The sequence below is a fragment of the Capra hircus genome, chromosome 7, assembly GCF_001704415.2.
Source record: "Capra hircus breed San Clemente chromosome 7, ASM170441v1, whole genome shotgun sequence".
Classification (NCBI taxonomy): Eukaryota; Metazoa; Chordata; class Mammalia; order Artiodactyla; family Bovidae; genus Capra; species Capra hircus.
Genome location: NC_030814.1, coordinates 105,821,701 through 105,835,386, shown reverse-complemented (window position 1 = coordinate 105,835,386; position 13,686 = coordinate 105,821,701). Strand labels below are relative to the sequence as shown.

Here is a 13,686-nt window from a genome sequence, read left to right as displayed (position 1 = left end):
AGGCAGGGGTCTCCTCTGCAGGCTCCGTCCCTCTCCAGGTCTGCAGTGTCTGTCCCTCTGCCACTCTCAGCCCAGGTCAGGGACCGGGAGGAGGAGTGGTTTGAGAAGGATGAGCTCCAGGACCTTCTGACCCCAGCCTTGCAGAGAGACAGCGGGAGATGAGGTCCTGCACCCACCTCGGGGCAGTCCTGGGCAAGGAGTGTGTGGCAGCTCAGGAGCAGCCTATCTGGGGGCCGGCAGCCCGGAGCAACAGGGGTAAGGAGGCTGCTGCCCTCTGGGGGTGGCCAGTCAGAGCGGGGCTGTCCAGAGTGGGGACGGGGTGGCTCTGGAATGGTATGCTGTGGACCCACCCACCCAGGGCCATGATCCAAGGGCTCAAGGACACTCTAACCCAGCAGTTCTTTATTTGGATGTTGGCCTGGCTTCCACGGGTAAGGGTTGACAGGGCATGGCGGGGAGGAAGCCTAGAAATGGACATGGGGAATGGGGGTAAGAGACAAGGTCCTCCAACCACGGTGGGGGGTGAGGGAAGATGGACAGCACCCCGATCTCTGGGTCCTAGCTGAGGTGAGCAGAGCCACTGCCAGGAGACTCTGGCCCATTGGCGTGGGCGCCAGGCCCTAGCCCCCACCTGCGAGGACACAGCTGGTGGGCCTCCTCAGGACTGACCAGTGGCTTGAGCCTTCTTTATTTCCTGCCAGAGAGAGAGAGAGGCTGAGGAAAGGAAGATCTCGCCCAGGGCCCGGGGCCACCATATCACCTGTCCCAGCCTGCTGTACCCGTTTGCCACACAGATGCCTGAGGCCCCACCTCCACCCCAGCCCACCTCGGAGAGCGCCTCCTTCAGGGCCCAGTAGGCCTTGTCCAGACTGTCGTTGACGATGATCAGGTCAAACAGGCCGGGCTCCTTGCCTGAGGGTGGGGGCAGGGTCAGCGGAAGCTCTGGGAACAGAGCGGGGGTCTGGGGACCCTTCGCAGGGACCACGGGGCTGGGTGATGGCTCCAGCCCTCCTGCGCCCCTTGGCGGGGGACTGGCCTCCTGCGGGGTGCGGGGAGGGCCCAGGGGAGGCGCGGGACGGCGCCCTCACTCACTGCTCTCCATGTCGGCCCGGGCGGCTGCCAGGCGCTTGGCCAGGCTTTCCTCCGTCTCCGTGTTCCGCTGCCGCAGCCGCTGCTCCTGAGACAGAGCACGGGGTCAGCAGGCCCGAGCACGCAGGGCTGCCCCCCACGCCCCGGCTCGGCCCCCACCAGGACATCCAGTGAGGGCGGCTGCACGAAGATGTAGATGGGCCGCAGGTCCGTCTTCTTGATGTTGCGCACACCCTGCAGGTCCACGTCCAGCACGCAGATGCGGTTCATGGCCTGCACGGCCCGCACAGCGGCCTTGCTGGGGAGAGAGGGGCGGGGAGCCGCTCAGCCGTGGGCGCCCCGGGTCCTAGCAGCCGCCGCGGCTTCAGAGAGCCTCAGTGGGGCCTCATCCCCATCCTCCACTCTGGGTCTGTCTGGGGGTGCCCACAAGGGCCTACTCTAACTGGCATCTGCTCCCTCGTTCTGGAAGCACTCCCTGAGCAACGCTTGCATGAGGGGGCCCTCTGCTGGTCCAGGGGTGGTGGTAGGGAGTGTGTGTGAGGGAGTGTGTCTGGTAGGGAGAAGCAACCTTCAGACCCCGGCCCAGAGCCTCTCCCTCTCCTGGCACCTCCCCCCAGGCCCCACACCACTGCCCATCAGGCCTCCAGCAGCATCTGCACTACCTTCTGGCTCACGTCCCCAGGCTGGTGATGGCAACCCCCCTCCCATGTCCTGCACGCAGGGGCCCTGCGTGGGGATGCGCTGGCCCCCACTGCCCTACAGGACACGCCCCTGGGCTCTCCCACCTCCTGGCTGCCCTCTGCAGGCCTTGGCCCCCCACCCGGGGGTCACCGAGTACTATGTGCTCCTCGCCCGCTGGGGGGACCGCCCCTCAGTGGCCCACCGCTCTGCCCATCTGCACCCGGGGCAGAGGACCATGCGTCCTGGCGGTGCCTGCCTCGCCCAGCCAGGCAGCTCAGGGACCGGCTGTGCACAGAGGCAGGCCTGGGCCTGCCTGCCTGAGTCAGGACACTGCTCCTGGGCCTTGTGAGTCAGATGGGAGGAGCCAGCAGAGACCCTGCTCTGGTTGGTTGGTAGCGCTGGGGTTGGGGGGCAGCTGCTGTTTTGCCAGGGACCCTTCCCAGGCTACCCTACTGACTGGAGGGGAGGCGCCACATGAAACCTGCAGAGCCCTAAGACCCAGGTCCCCCGAGTCCTCCCTGCACACCAGCTCCTCGACTGGCCCACTTCTCACAGCAGCCTGGCCAGGGAGACACAAGTGGGGCTGGGCCCAGAGTGGGCAGCCCGGAGATTTCTGACTTAAGCTACGTCGTGACCTCTAGAGGGCTGAGTCCTTGGCCTCAAGTGCCCAGACACCCGGCGGAGATAACACCCCAACCTGGGGCCCAGCCAAGGGGAGACCCCCAGGGCTACAGACACCCCCTGCCTGGGTCACCCACTCCTGGTCTCTGGGGGAATGAGAGGAAGGGAAGGCCCAAAGCACCGCCCACCTGGTCCCGTACAAGTTCCCTGAGAACTCGGCGTGCTCGATGAAGTCTCCGGCAGCAATGTCACGCTGCATCACCTCCCTGGTCACAAAGTAGTAATCTGCAAGAAGGCGCGGATGGGAGACAGGCCTCAGGCACCCCTGACGCGTGTCGGGCTGCTTGCGTCTTGTGCCGGAGCACAGGGCCAGCTGGCCAAGCTCACCTTTGCCGTTCTCCTCTCCTGGCCTCGGCTCCCTTGTCGTGTCTAGGAGTAAGTAACAGCGACGGCCTTGGGACACCTGGAACCTCACATATCCCATCCCCAGGGCATGCCCCGCAGCCTGGCTCCGCCCATCCAGAGGTGTGGGAAGGGAGGCTACAGGCTAGGGTCGGCAGTGTGGGGGCTTCTGCCCCAGTGTGTGGCAGTGGGTGCAGTGCTTCGGGGCACGTTAGCAAGGGTCTCTGTCCCCAGTCTCTCTTGGACCCTCCCCCACCTCCCGGGGGCCTCACGGGACACGCTGAAGCCAAAGATGCTGCCATGCTCCTGCAGGAGTTTCTTCAGTAGGGTGCTCTTCCCAGCCCCCGAGGGTCCGCTCAGGACAACGGGCCTTGGTCCTGACATCCCTGTGGGGAGGCGCGGGGAGAGGCAAGTCTCAGCAGGGCCCTGCTCCCTGCTGCATGGCATATGGCGGCGGCTGCAGCGCCCAAGCGAACTCACCCCAGCAGTGAGGCAGAGCCGAGGTACAATCGCTCAGAGCCAAGCTTACACCCTGCCTATGCCTCCCAGTGGGCGGTAACATAACCGCAAATGTGTGGCCTCCCCAGCTGTCCACTACCAGCCTACCTCTCAAGGAGCCTGGACTTTGGCTCCTGGGAGGGGCACACCCAGGTCCCAATTCCTGTGTCTCCTGGCACCACACTTCGGAGGTGTCCTTGGTCAAGGTCAGTGGAACCCAAGGTCTGTTCTGGGAACTTCCATTGAAAAGCAAGGGGCTAATCCCAGGGTCCCTGACTCCCCTCTGTGATACCTGGGTCTCATGAAGCCAGCAGGAGAGCGGGGCATCACCGTCCCAGCTCGTAACACAGGTGCCTGCCACAGGTGAGAACACCGAGGACAGGAAGAGTGGAAGAGGTCTGGAGGGGTCAGCTTAGCCTGCTCTATCCCCATTGGACCACCCTGCACCCCGCATATGGACCTACCTTCTGAGTAGCCTCTGTGCTCAGCTTGGGGCTGCACTGGAAGAGATGAGAGAGTGGTAATCCTTGCCTGCTCCCCACTGTCTGAGCACTAAATCCCTCCCAGTGCAGCCGGCACCACCTGCTCAGCAGAGGGAAACGCTGCTCCTCACCCGAGAGAAGAGCACCTGCCTCCCCGGCCACGTGACAGGACGAGCTGAGGAAGGTAGGTGCGCCGGGAGCCTCAGAAGACAGGAATCAAGGCCGGCACTAAGCTAAGGGGCTGGGAGGCTATGCACTGCCCCAGAGGGAGGCAGAGGCCAGACGCGCGTGTGATGAGCTGGCCTGCCCCTGCAGCGCTCTCTGCGTGCAGGTGCCCAAGAAGCAGCAGTGGCCAGCAGTGAGGGCCGGGAGGAACAGGCCACTCTGCATGGGCAGCTCTCCAGCAGGGCCCCTGGTGGGCACTGCCTTCCTAATCTGCAATGTAGGCCAACCTGGGTAATCTGGCTAAAGCATAGCTATTCTGGGACCATCAGGCTGCATGCAAACGCCCGGAAGGAGGACTTGGGACTCAGACATGACCACCTGCTGAAAAGAGATAGAAGAAATGGCTCCAGAGGAGCTCATCAATGCTCTGTCACTTCTGACTGACCAGTTCTTAGCTCCTCTGTCTCGTCCAAGTTTCCTATTAGAATAGTGAGAGTGAAGTTGCTCGGTCGTGTTCGACTCTGCAACCCCATGGCCTACAGCCCACCAGGCTCCTCCATCCAAGGGGTTTTCCAGGCAAGAATACTGGAGTGGGTTGCCACTTCCTTTTCCAGGGGATCTTCCTGACCCAGGGATTGAACGCAGGTCTCTCGCATTGCAGGCAGCCTCTTTACCATCTGAGCCACCAGGGAAGCCCAATAGTGCATTGTTTTAAAATAGCAAGTCCCATTGACTCACAACTCCTTTCTGGGGTCCTGATTTTCCCACCCAGACACAGTGCCACCGTACAAATGCCCACGCACTTGTGTGTCTGATTCCAAGCCCACTGCTGTTGCCTGCCCAGGAGAGCACAGCACCCTTGCTACCCTAAGGACTGGTGCAAGGGAAGGTCTCACTTCTGCCTCACACTGCCCTTCATAAAGCCCCTTCCTTTGCAGAACGGATGTCCTGTGGGCAGCCCAGCCCACCCCCCTGGGTCTGTCCTGACTTTCTAGATGCTGAGTGACCAGGGTGCTAGGCGAGTTATGGGGGAGGGATATCGGAGGGCAGAGGAGATACTGGGGGTCACTAGGTCCCTGAGCAAGGTTGCTGCTTCTAGAGGGGCCCTGGAAAGGGAGTATGGAGGCTGGGGTCTGTCACCCACTGGCTGGCCCCTGGATTGTGCCCAGTCACTACTGCACACATGTCCCTCCCAACCTCACAAGCAGGGGCAGCTGTGGCCGCTCAGCATCCTAGGTCTTCCCAAGCCCAGCAGCACGCTGGCACCACAGGAATGTGAGTTTCCCTAGGGCAGGGGTAACACCACAGTGGACACACGCCAGTTCTCACAAGAGGTGGGCCAGAAAGCCTCCCGGGGCCTCGCTCGCAGCAGCAAATGCTCCACTCGGTGGGTGCAGCTAGCACCTTCTGGACCCAACTTGGGGCATCCACCTCCGGGGAGCGGAGGACCCATCGCGCCTGCCTATGAAGATCCCCCCTCGGGAACACTCTGCTCCTTTCCCCACGCCCCATTTGGGCAGGTCCCCCACCTTCACATCCCACAGCCTGCAACTGCACACCTGCCAGCAACACCCAGAGGCTGTGCCTTCCTGCTCTGAGCTCCAGGCTGGCACACAGGCAGCCTGACACGCTCCCCTGGCAGTTCCTGCTCTGCTTCCTATGCGTGCGGCCATGGCTAGACGCGGTGCTCACAGGCTCTAACATCTGAACACTGGAGAACCACACAGGGAAGACATGTCTTCAATCAGGACCAGCTACTGCACATGGAAGTCCCAGCGCCTAAACCCTCATGGGCCACGTTGTGCACAAGTCTTACTCATCGTCTCACCTGGTAACCCTGGCTTCCATCTGGCTTTATATCCCATGTGGGAACTCTGGGGGCAGGAACACAGCCCCTGCACCCCGCTGAAACCTCCCACCCCCCAGCCCAACCACCACGGGCAGGGAGCAGCAGGCACGTACACACACCGGGGGGACTGGCTGATGGTTGCGACACTCACTGCCTGCGTGGGTCCAGACCATCACTGCGCCCTGCCGGCTATCCCTCACAGGGTGTCCTCCCGAGTCCCCACCTGCCCCTCAAGCCCAGGCCCCAGGCCTGCTCAGAGCTCTCACTCATGTTGCTCTTCTTCAAAGGCTACACCACTGGGCACAGGGGGTTGGGCGCCCACCCAGCACCACTGCCTTGAGGTGAGTGGGACCTAGCCGGCCAAGCTCGTCTGTGCTTCTCTGTAGTCTTTCCTCGTGTGGGGTCCCTCCCTGAGGATTGTCTCCTTTCACCACAAAGCTTCGAACCAAACAGACCCCATCAGAGTGGCCGAGCCCTGCAGAACTGCTGAGTGCTGGGCCCCACCCGGTGACTACGGTGACCAGAGTGCTCCCGAAAGCCTGCTTCGACAGGGCACACTCAGTGGGGGGCCGAGCTCAAGGCCTCTCGGTCCCAGGGACCAAGCGCCCCAGACCCCGAGACTGATTCTGGCCCCATCTCCTGGTAGAACTGATTGGCAGTCAGGAACGTTCTGTAGCCTCTGCTCCTTGACTATTTCACAATTCCAAACTCCAGCTTCCTGGCAAGATACTGGAAATTTTCACAAGGACACCAATAAGGGTGAGGGATGCAATTTCTGTAGGAATTGCTGGTACAAGCCTGTGTGTTCTGGAATGCTCTTTTCGCAAGGAGCTTCTCAGGCAGCCCTGGGAGGTTTGCTCTCCCTTCTGCTTCCACCCGATTTCCCATCCTGTCCCAAGGGCGAGGCACGGCCACCACCTCTCTCCCGTCGGAGAGCCTCAGTCAAGGCACAGCCCTCTGGGGACACAGAGAAGGGAGAGTCAAACCCCACCAGCTCTCTAGACCTGTGCTCATCTGGGTCAGGATGGCTGGCCACGCCCCATCCCCCAAACAGGTTGTGTGGGACGGAAGAACTACTCTGGCCGTGGCCTCAGGCGCTCCATGTGTGGGACATGTCCTGGCCCAGCGACCTTCAAAAAACACTTCACCTTCAAGAACCTGATTTGAAGTGGGAGAGCCAGCAGTTTCCTTCTTACTTCTTCTCACAGTAGGGTGGGGCCATGCCTTGCATGGAGGAAGCTGGGCCCTCTCAGGGAAGAAGCAAGAAGCCATACTGTGGCAAGAAGCACACACCGCGGAGGACTTAGGCCTGTCATGGCGCTACACAGCTGCATCTGGGTCTCTTTCCATCGAGAAGAGTCGAGATTCAGTCTCATGTGAGAGCCTCAGTTCTAGCCCTAAGGGAAGGTAGAGGGAGTGTGAGCAGGAAAGGGGTCCAGGACATACAAACCATGGAGCAGGAGGAAGCCCAACCCTTTCTGGGTGGAGTGGGTTCACTCTCACAGAAGGGGAAGAAAGGTTCAGCCAGGGACCAGGGAGAATCAAGGCCCAACACACACAGGATCAGAGAGAGACCTAGAGGAATCCACGGCTGGGCACACCAAGGGTGTGCCCTTGGTGTACAATGTACAATTTTAGAACTCCCAGAATCTACTTACTACTCAAAGAAACTTCTGATCTTCCCAGTTCCAGACAAAGGCTGGGTCAACGTGTTCTCAGAATCTAAAGGAAAGCTCAGGCAAACTACACCTGTCACAGGTGTGGCACCAACTCAGATTACAAGCTGGCCTAGTGTGTGCAGGCAAGTGTGTGGAATCCTTACAAGAGGAGAACAGAGTGAGCATTCATGTGGCAGGAAATTCAACTTGTTAATGATAAGACAGGAAGCCACACACCCCCCTACATTCCTCTTAGTGGTAAAGGTTTTCCTGGGTCCCTCACAAGTCATATGGGCTTCCCTGGTGGCTCAGACAATTAAGAATCTGCCTGCAATGCAGGAGACCCAAGTTTGATCCCTGGGTGGGGAAGAGCCCCTGGAGGAGGAAACGGCAACCCCCTCCAGTATTCTTGCCTGAAGAATTCTATGGACAGAGGAGCCTGTTGAACTACAGTCCACAGGGTCACAAAGAGTTGCACATGACTGAGTGACTAACACACTTCACAAGTCATGGTGTGGGAGGCGAATGACAGAAAAGCCCACACTTGGGCAGGCACGCCACCAAGGGGCACTCGCATGGGACCCACGCATGAGTGAAAGCCATGAAAAGCACACCTGGGCTTCCTCCTCCTGTCCTGGTTGGCCCCATCTCACACCGGCCAGCCATCACCTCAGCTTCCACCTCCCTTACCCCTATGCTGCTGCTGCCGCTGCTGCTGAGTCGCTTCAGTCCTGTCCGACTCTGTGCGACCCCATAGACGGCAGCCCACCAGGCTCCCCCGTCCCTGGGATTCCCCAGGCAAGAACACTGCAGTGGGTTACCATTTCCTTCTCCAATGCATGAAAGTGAAAAGTGAAAGTGAAGTCACTCAGTCATGTCCGACTCTTAGCGACCCCATGGACTGCAGCCCACCAGGCTCCTCCATTCATGGGATTTTTCCAGCCAAGAGTACTGGAGTGGGGTGCCATTGCCTTCTCCACCCACCCCTTTGAAAAGGCAGTCAAAACAAGCGAGGTGGCATACCTCACTCCTCCTCAAACGAGCACCTGGGCAAAGGAGGCTTATTCCCCTTCACTGTTTCTAAAAGAATGTCTAAAAAAAGCAGATAAGCAGCTCCAGCAACCTAAGACTTGCGGTGTCTTGTCCCCAGGGAAGCTGAACCCCAGCTTCCATGCCCATGTCATGTCAGAAAGGCCTGCCACCAATAACCTGCTCCTGTATGGAAGTGCCCAAATCTGCAGTGTCCAACAGTGCTAGGTTGTGGGGCTGGCCAAGAAACTGCGGCAGTCCCAGGGACCCTCCTGTCTGGGAGTCCTTGGAGCAGTCAGCTGTGCCCCCCCAGGACCCTGCCCTGGGTTTGCAATCTGCCGTGGGAACCAAACCTAGCGCCAGAGCTGGACTACCGGGAGGATTTCCCTTAAGCGCGGTGTAGACTACATATTTCTACAGGCCAGGTGAGCTAATCCGGACTTTGGTGACTCTGCTGCACCAGGGGCAACCTAAGGGCCTTCAAAACCCTGATCTCCTAGCGTTTTTGGCTTTGTTCTGCGGCCCTCCTTGGAGAAGGGTGGCAAGCTGCTTTCCCGCTTTGCCCCTCCGCATCCTGCAGGGTCCACAAAGCGTCCAGCATGAAGTCCTCAGACTGCAGGGGTTTTACAAACTGTTTGGAGCATCCAATGTCAGAATAATTTCCTCTTGTATTTTGAGGACTGATACAGGGGAACCAGTTTTTAAACTGTCCAAGTAAAAATAACTACCAAAGGCAATTCTAACACAGAGACACCCTGGATAAAACTTCCAAGTGAAGGGAAGCCTCCCTGAATTTAACTCCATGAAAAGACTACCCCATTCTTGTCTCCCTCCGCTTTGCTCATCCTGAAACAGAGCTCTGGGAACCACTGAGGGACGTCGAGGGCAGTTTCGGTGGCTGGCGAAATGACAGAATTCACGAGCACAACCCCACGAGTCCCTGAAGGAGACCCACGACACCCGCGCTCAGCACGGGCTCCGGTGGCGCCTCGCACGCGAGTAGCGGCGCTCCCGCCTCTCCGCCGCGCATTCAGACCGTGACCCGCGGGCCTGGACCCTCCTGTGGTCTGCGCGCGCCCAGAACTCCGTCCCGCTGTGAGGGGCCGCCACTCACCGTCCGACAGGGCCCGGCCAAGGGCGGCCGCTGCCAGCCCGGCCAGCGGGCGCCGCAGCATGAAGCGCCGCCGTCGCCGCCGCCCGGGCGGACACACGTCACAGCGTCGCGCCGCGCCGGCCTCTCTCCGCCCCTCAGAGGCGTACGTCACCGCCGCGCCAGGCCCGCCCGAGCCAGCGGGCAAGCAAGTCAGAGCTGCGCCGGCCTCGCCGCGCCTTCGAAGGCCGCACGTCAGCGCCGCGACACCCTGCGCCCGCGGATGACGTCGGGGCGAAGCCACACGAGGAGTGAAAACTGAGTTTCCCTTGGCTGTGTACTCACTTCTGGCCAGTCCAGTACCCGCTGGCCTGTGGCGGCCGAGCCGCTGGTCCTCGAGGTCGCTCCGGAGCCGGTGAGGGCGGGTGGCAAGTTGGTGCCGGAAAGGCGCCGCGTCGCGCGGGCTTGGAGGGCTTCCTTCAAGGGAGGGTCCGGGCCCTGCCGCTAGCCGCCCTTGAGGGTATCACTTGGGAGGTTTATAGCATTGCGGTTTCCTGTTGAGTCATCTCCGAAAGCGGAAGGAGGCCTGCAGGCAATCTGGACAGGGAGGGCTCTTTTCCTGGGGTCTTAATGTTTGAGACATCAGGTATTCGACATTTGAAGCAACTGGTTTATCACCGCGGAAACCTCAGCTTCCCTGGGAGTCAGGGCTTAGGAAGCCGCGGCTGCTCTTTGGTAATCCTTACCTCGCTGGATTTTGTGAGAATGAAATGACCTTGGAAAACAGGTATGAGCTAGTCGTCACCGTTTACGTTGCATTCCATCCTCAGAGTGACTTGTCTGACTCAGTAACCCGCCAGAATGGGCCCAGGCCCTGCTGCAGACAGTTTACTGAATCAAAGTGTTTGGGGGTAGAACTGAGGCACCTGCAGATCAGAGACGTTCCCCAGATAATTCTAATGCCAGGTGAGGGCCGAAAGCCTCATAGATTGTTTGGGCAACACTTGCACTGACCTGGTAAAGTCTGTCCAAGGTGGTTTGGTTCCCTGCCTGGGATTTGTTAAGAACCGATTAGGTGGAAAGTCCTGTCTTTTAAAAAGATCTTTTATTTCCTTGCCTAGCAGTTGCACACTGAGCCAGTGAATGACCCTAGGCCTTCAGGTGCTGCAGGGGCTCTCAGGAGGAATGGCGGCCAAGGGCAGCCTGCTTCGGTAAGCATGGACTTCCAGGCCCTTTGGGACTCCTGTAATGGGGCCACCCGAAGAGACTCAACAGCCTTAGGCTTTGCAGGCTTAGTAAAGCCTCCAGAGCCAGCGTGTTTTATTTGGAGAAATACATACAAGTACATGTGTGTGGGGGTGTCCCTGGTGGCTCAGTCAGTAAAGAATCTGCCTGCAGTGCAGGAGACCCAGGTTTGATTGCTGGGTTGGGAAGATCCCCTGGAGAAGGAGATGGCAACCCACTGCAGTATTCTTGCCTGGGAAATCCCATGGACAGAGGAGTCTGACCAGCTATAGTCCCTGGGGTAGCAAGAGCTGGACATGACTTAATGACTAAATCACCACCACCACATATGTATGGACACCTTAACAGTGTTGAAGGAGGAATGAAAGTGATTTGTGAGTACCTGGCACCAAACTGATGTGGTGGTGGCCACTGTCCTATTCAGAGCCTGCAGGCCATCCCTGGAGAAGACCATGGCCTTCCTGCTCTTCCCGTCAGAACTGCCTCCCCATCTGCAAATCTCCCCAAGTGATTGCTGATGGAGGAGAGAATGAATTCAGGTTTTAAATTGTTTCTGTGGAACCTAGGAAGAGGGATGTAGCACCTGAGCTGTGGGTTAGTATGAAGATGGGGAAGGGACTTGGTTGCAACATTTCCATGAGGGCCCTTGTGCTGGAAAAGGTTCATGTTGAGACTGCAGCTACTGTTCTGGTGGGAAAGCATTCACTCTTTCCACTCAAGGGTTGGTTCCTGCCCCTTCCAGGAGCCTCCTGAATCACCAACCCCGGATTGTCTGGAGTGGCTGTGCCCTGAGCTCCGTGGTGTTGCTTAGGTACAGGCCCTGCCCGACTCACTGGGTTCCTCTGGTGCTGGAGTTCACCCACTTCTTTCTCCCATCTTGCACTTCTGGAGGATTTTGCCAGAATTTACTGAGCACTCAGCTAGGGAGGGTCTGGGACTTCATAGCAACTAAGATGCAGTTCTCTCACCCCAGGCCATCATAGTAGTGGAAGAAATGGGCCATCAGTCTGAGGTGTCAGCTGGAAATTGCAGTGGGGTGGCGGGAACCACAGTCAAAGCAGAGGCTGCCATACTGTGGCTGTGCAAGGCCTGTGGCTGCTCTGTGGAGAGAGAAGTCCTGAAAGTCTGGTGGGAGCTACTGAATTGATGTGATATCAGGAAACGGATTGAGGCACAGTCTGCGGTTCGGAATTCAAGTTTGTATGAAAGCAGGATGGAAGGGACTCTGTGTGTGGGGACAGGTGTCACAGGGCAAGGTTAGGACATGGAAATCCAGGTCCTAAGTGGATGAGACAAATGGCCTCACGTAGCTGGGTTGAGTGGGGTGTGAATAGGCTCTATTCTGTCACCTTAGAGCATGCACTCTGCTGTGTGCAAAAGAACTGTGTGCCCCTCACACTCAGAAGCCAAGTGGACTGGGTGTTTCAGTCGGCTTGGGCTAATGTAGCAGAACACCACAGACAGGCAGCTTATGAAAACTGGAAATCTGAGATTAGGGTGCCAGCAGGCTTCTGGTGAACCAGGAACCCGGTTCAGAGATGGCTGCCTTGTAGTGGTGTCCTCATATGGAGAGAGTTAGCTCTCTGGTCTCTTCTTATAAGGGCACCAATCATCCTGTGGGGACCCCACCATCATCTAACCCTAATCACCATCCAAAGGTCCCACCTCCTGACACCATCTCACTGGGGTTAGGGCTTAACATGTGAATGGGGACGGGGTGGACTCAAATGGACAGTTCACAATACCAGGTTTGCAGTCCCCTGTAAGTCAGCTTCCCATTTAGTGCTATAGTCTAGCACCCTAGCCATGGGGTCAGGCCTCACCAGAGACCCACCAGGGTTCTGGATGTGGAGTGGAGCTGCTCTGACCACATCCTGCCCTGGTGGACGTTGCTGTGTGCCCCCACAGGAGCTGGGCTGTGTGGCCACTCTGGCCCTGGCACCAGCCACTGACTAGCACACATGTGTCTGCAGCCTGCTCTGGCAGCGTGGGATGACAAGGGCTGCCCCTGAGAGCTGCTGCCACCTGTATACATCCTCTTGGCGGGCTGACTGCAACAGAGCCTCGCTCACTCGAGTGCACCGGCAGACCTACGCACGCCTCTACCCTATTCTCCTGGTCAAGCAGGATGGCTCCACCATCCACATCCGCTATCCGGAACCGCGTCGGATGCTCACAGTAAGCTTCCTTCCCGACACTCCCTAGGATCAGGTCCTGGAGGACCAAGCCTGTAGAAGCTACTCCTCCAGGAGCTCGTGGCTTAGAACCCACAGTCGCTGGACTGGGAGGGGAGTGAGTCATGGGTCAGAATTTTTGGTTGAGGAGAGGGAAGAAAGTGACCTGGAGTGCACTCCACAGACCAAGATAAGAAAGCAATGAGCTGTATGGTTGAAAAAATGGCAAGTGAAATGAAAACAAGCAGAAAAGTTGTTTTTTTTTTTTAATGAAAATTTTGAAGCGAGAGAAAACCCACTGAACACATAAAACCTAAACTATGTGGTGGATGATAACAAGGTGGAGTGGGGACCCTGGAGCACATCCTGCCCTCCACCTGAGCCATGTACACACTCCTTCCTCCCCACAGATGCCTCTGGACCTGGACTCCTTGTCCCCAGAGGAGAGACGTGCACGATTCCGAAAGCGAGAGGGCCGGCTCAAAGAGAAGGAGGAGGAGCCAGAGCTTGGTGACGACTTTGATGTGGAGCAATACAAGCAGTTTTGGAGCAAAAAGTGATGGTGCCTGGAAGCTGCTGTGTCCTAGGGAATGCTGTGAAGCAGGGAGGGGTACGTGTCTAAATCATGAGTTGACGAAGCTGTATCTTGTGAAAAGATCAATACAAAGGACATTCAAATAACACTCGACACTTAGTTGTAAAT

At 58.4% G+C, this 13,686-nt stretch overlaps 2 protein-coding genes across 23 annotated transcripts; one reads left to right on the top strand and one right to left on the bottom strand.

Moving 5' to 3' along the window:
* On the bottom strand, nucleotides 381–9,719 carry GUK1 (guanylate kinase 1). Of its 15 annotated transcripts, XM_013964942.2 has the most exons (9): nucleotides 6,936–6,954; nucleotides 3,756–3,791; nucleotides 3,066–3,179; nucleotides 2,580–2,820; nucleotides 1,249–1,387; nucleotides 1,093–1,177; nucleotides 827–912; nucleotides 632–694; nucleotides 386–464 (listed from the first exon to the last, which is right to left on the bottom strand). In XM_013964942.2, the coding sequence occupies exons 3-8, from the start codon at nucleotides 3,175–3,177 to the stop codon at nucleotides 659–661; spliced, it is 699 nt and encodes a 232-aa protein (XP_013820396.1). In that variant the 5' UTR covers nucleotides 3,178–3,179; nucleotides 3,756–3,791; nucleotides 6,936–6,954; the 3' UTR covers nucleotides 386–464; nucleotides 632–658. The 15 variants fall into 15 exon arrangements, 14 of the variants coding, with proteins under 14 accessions (XP_017907073.1, XP_013820394.2, XP_013820395.1 ...); XM_018051584.1 differs by lacking the exons at nucleotides 3,756–3,791; nucleotides 6,936–6,954 and adding an exon at nucleotides 9,589–9,717 and having other exon boundaries at nucleotides 381–694; nucleotides 2,580–2,676; nucleotides 2,779–2,820; XM_013964940.2 differs by lacking the exon at nucleotides 827–912 and having other exon boundaries at nucleotides 381–464; nucleotides 6,936–7,123.
* On the top strand, nucleotides 9,807–13,666 carry MRPL55 (mitochondrial ribosomal protein L55). Of its 8 annotated transcripts, none has more exons than XM_018051589.1 (5): nucleotides 9,807–9,979; nucleotides 10,689–10,775; nucleotides 11,552–11,620; nucleotides 12,783–12,987; nucleotides 13,394–13,666. In XM_018051589.1, the coding sequence occupies exons 2-5, from the start codon at nucleotides 10,708–10,710 to the stop codon at nucleotides 13,541–13,543; spliced, it is 492 nt and encodes a 163-aa protein (XP_017907078.1). In that variant the 5' UTR covers nucleotides 9,807–9,979; nucleotides 10,689–10,707; the 3' UTR covers nucleotides 13,544–13,666. The 8 variants fall into 8 exon arrangements, with proteins under 8 accessions (XP_017907078.1, XP_017907077.1, XP_017907081.1 ...); XM_018051588.1 differs by having other exon boundaries at nucleotides 10,686–10,775; XM_013964948.2 differs by lacking the exon at nucleotides 9,807–9,979 and adding an exon at nucleotides 9,998–10,351.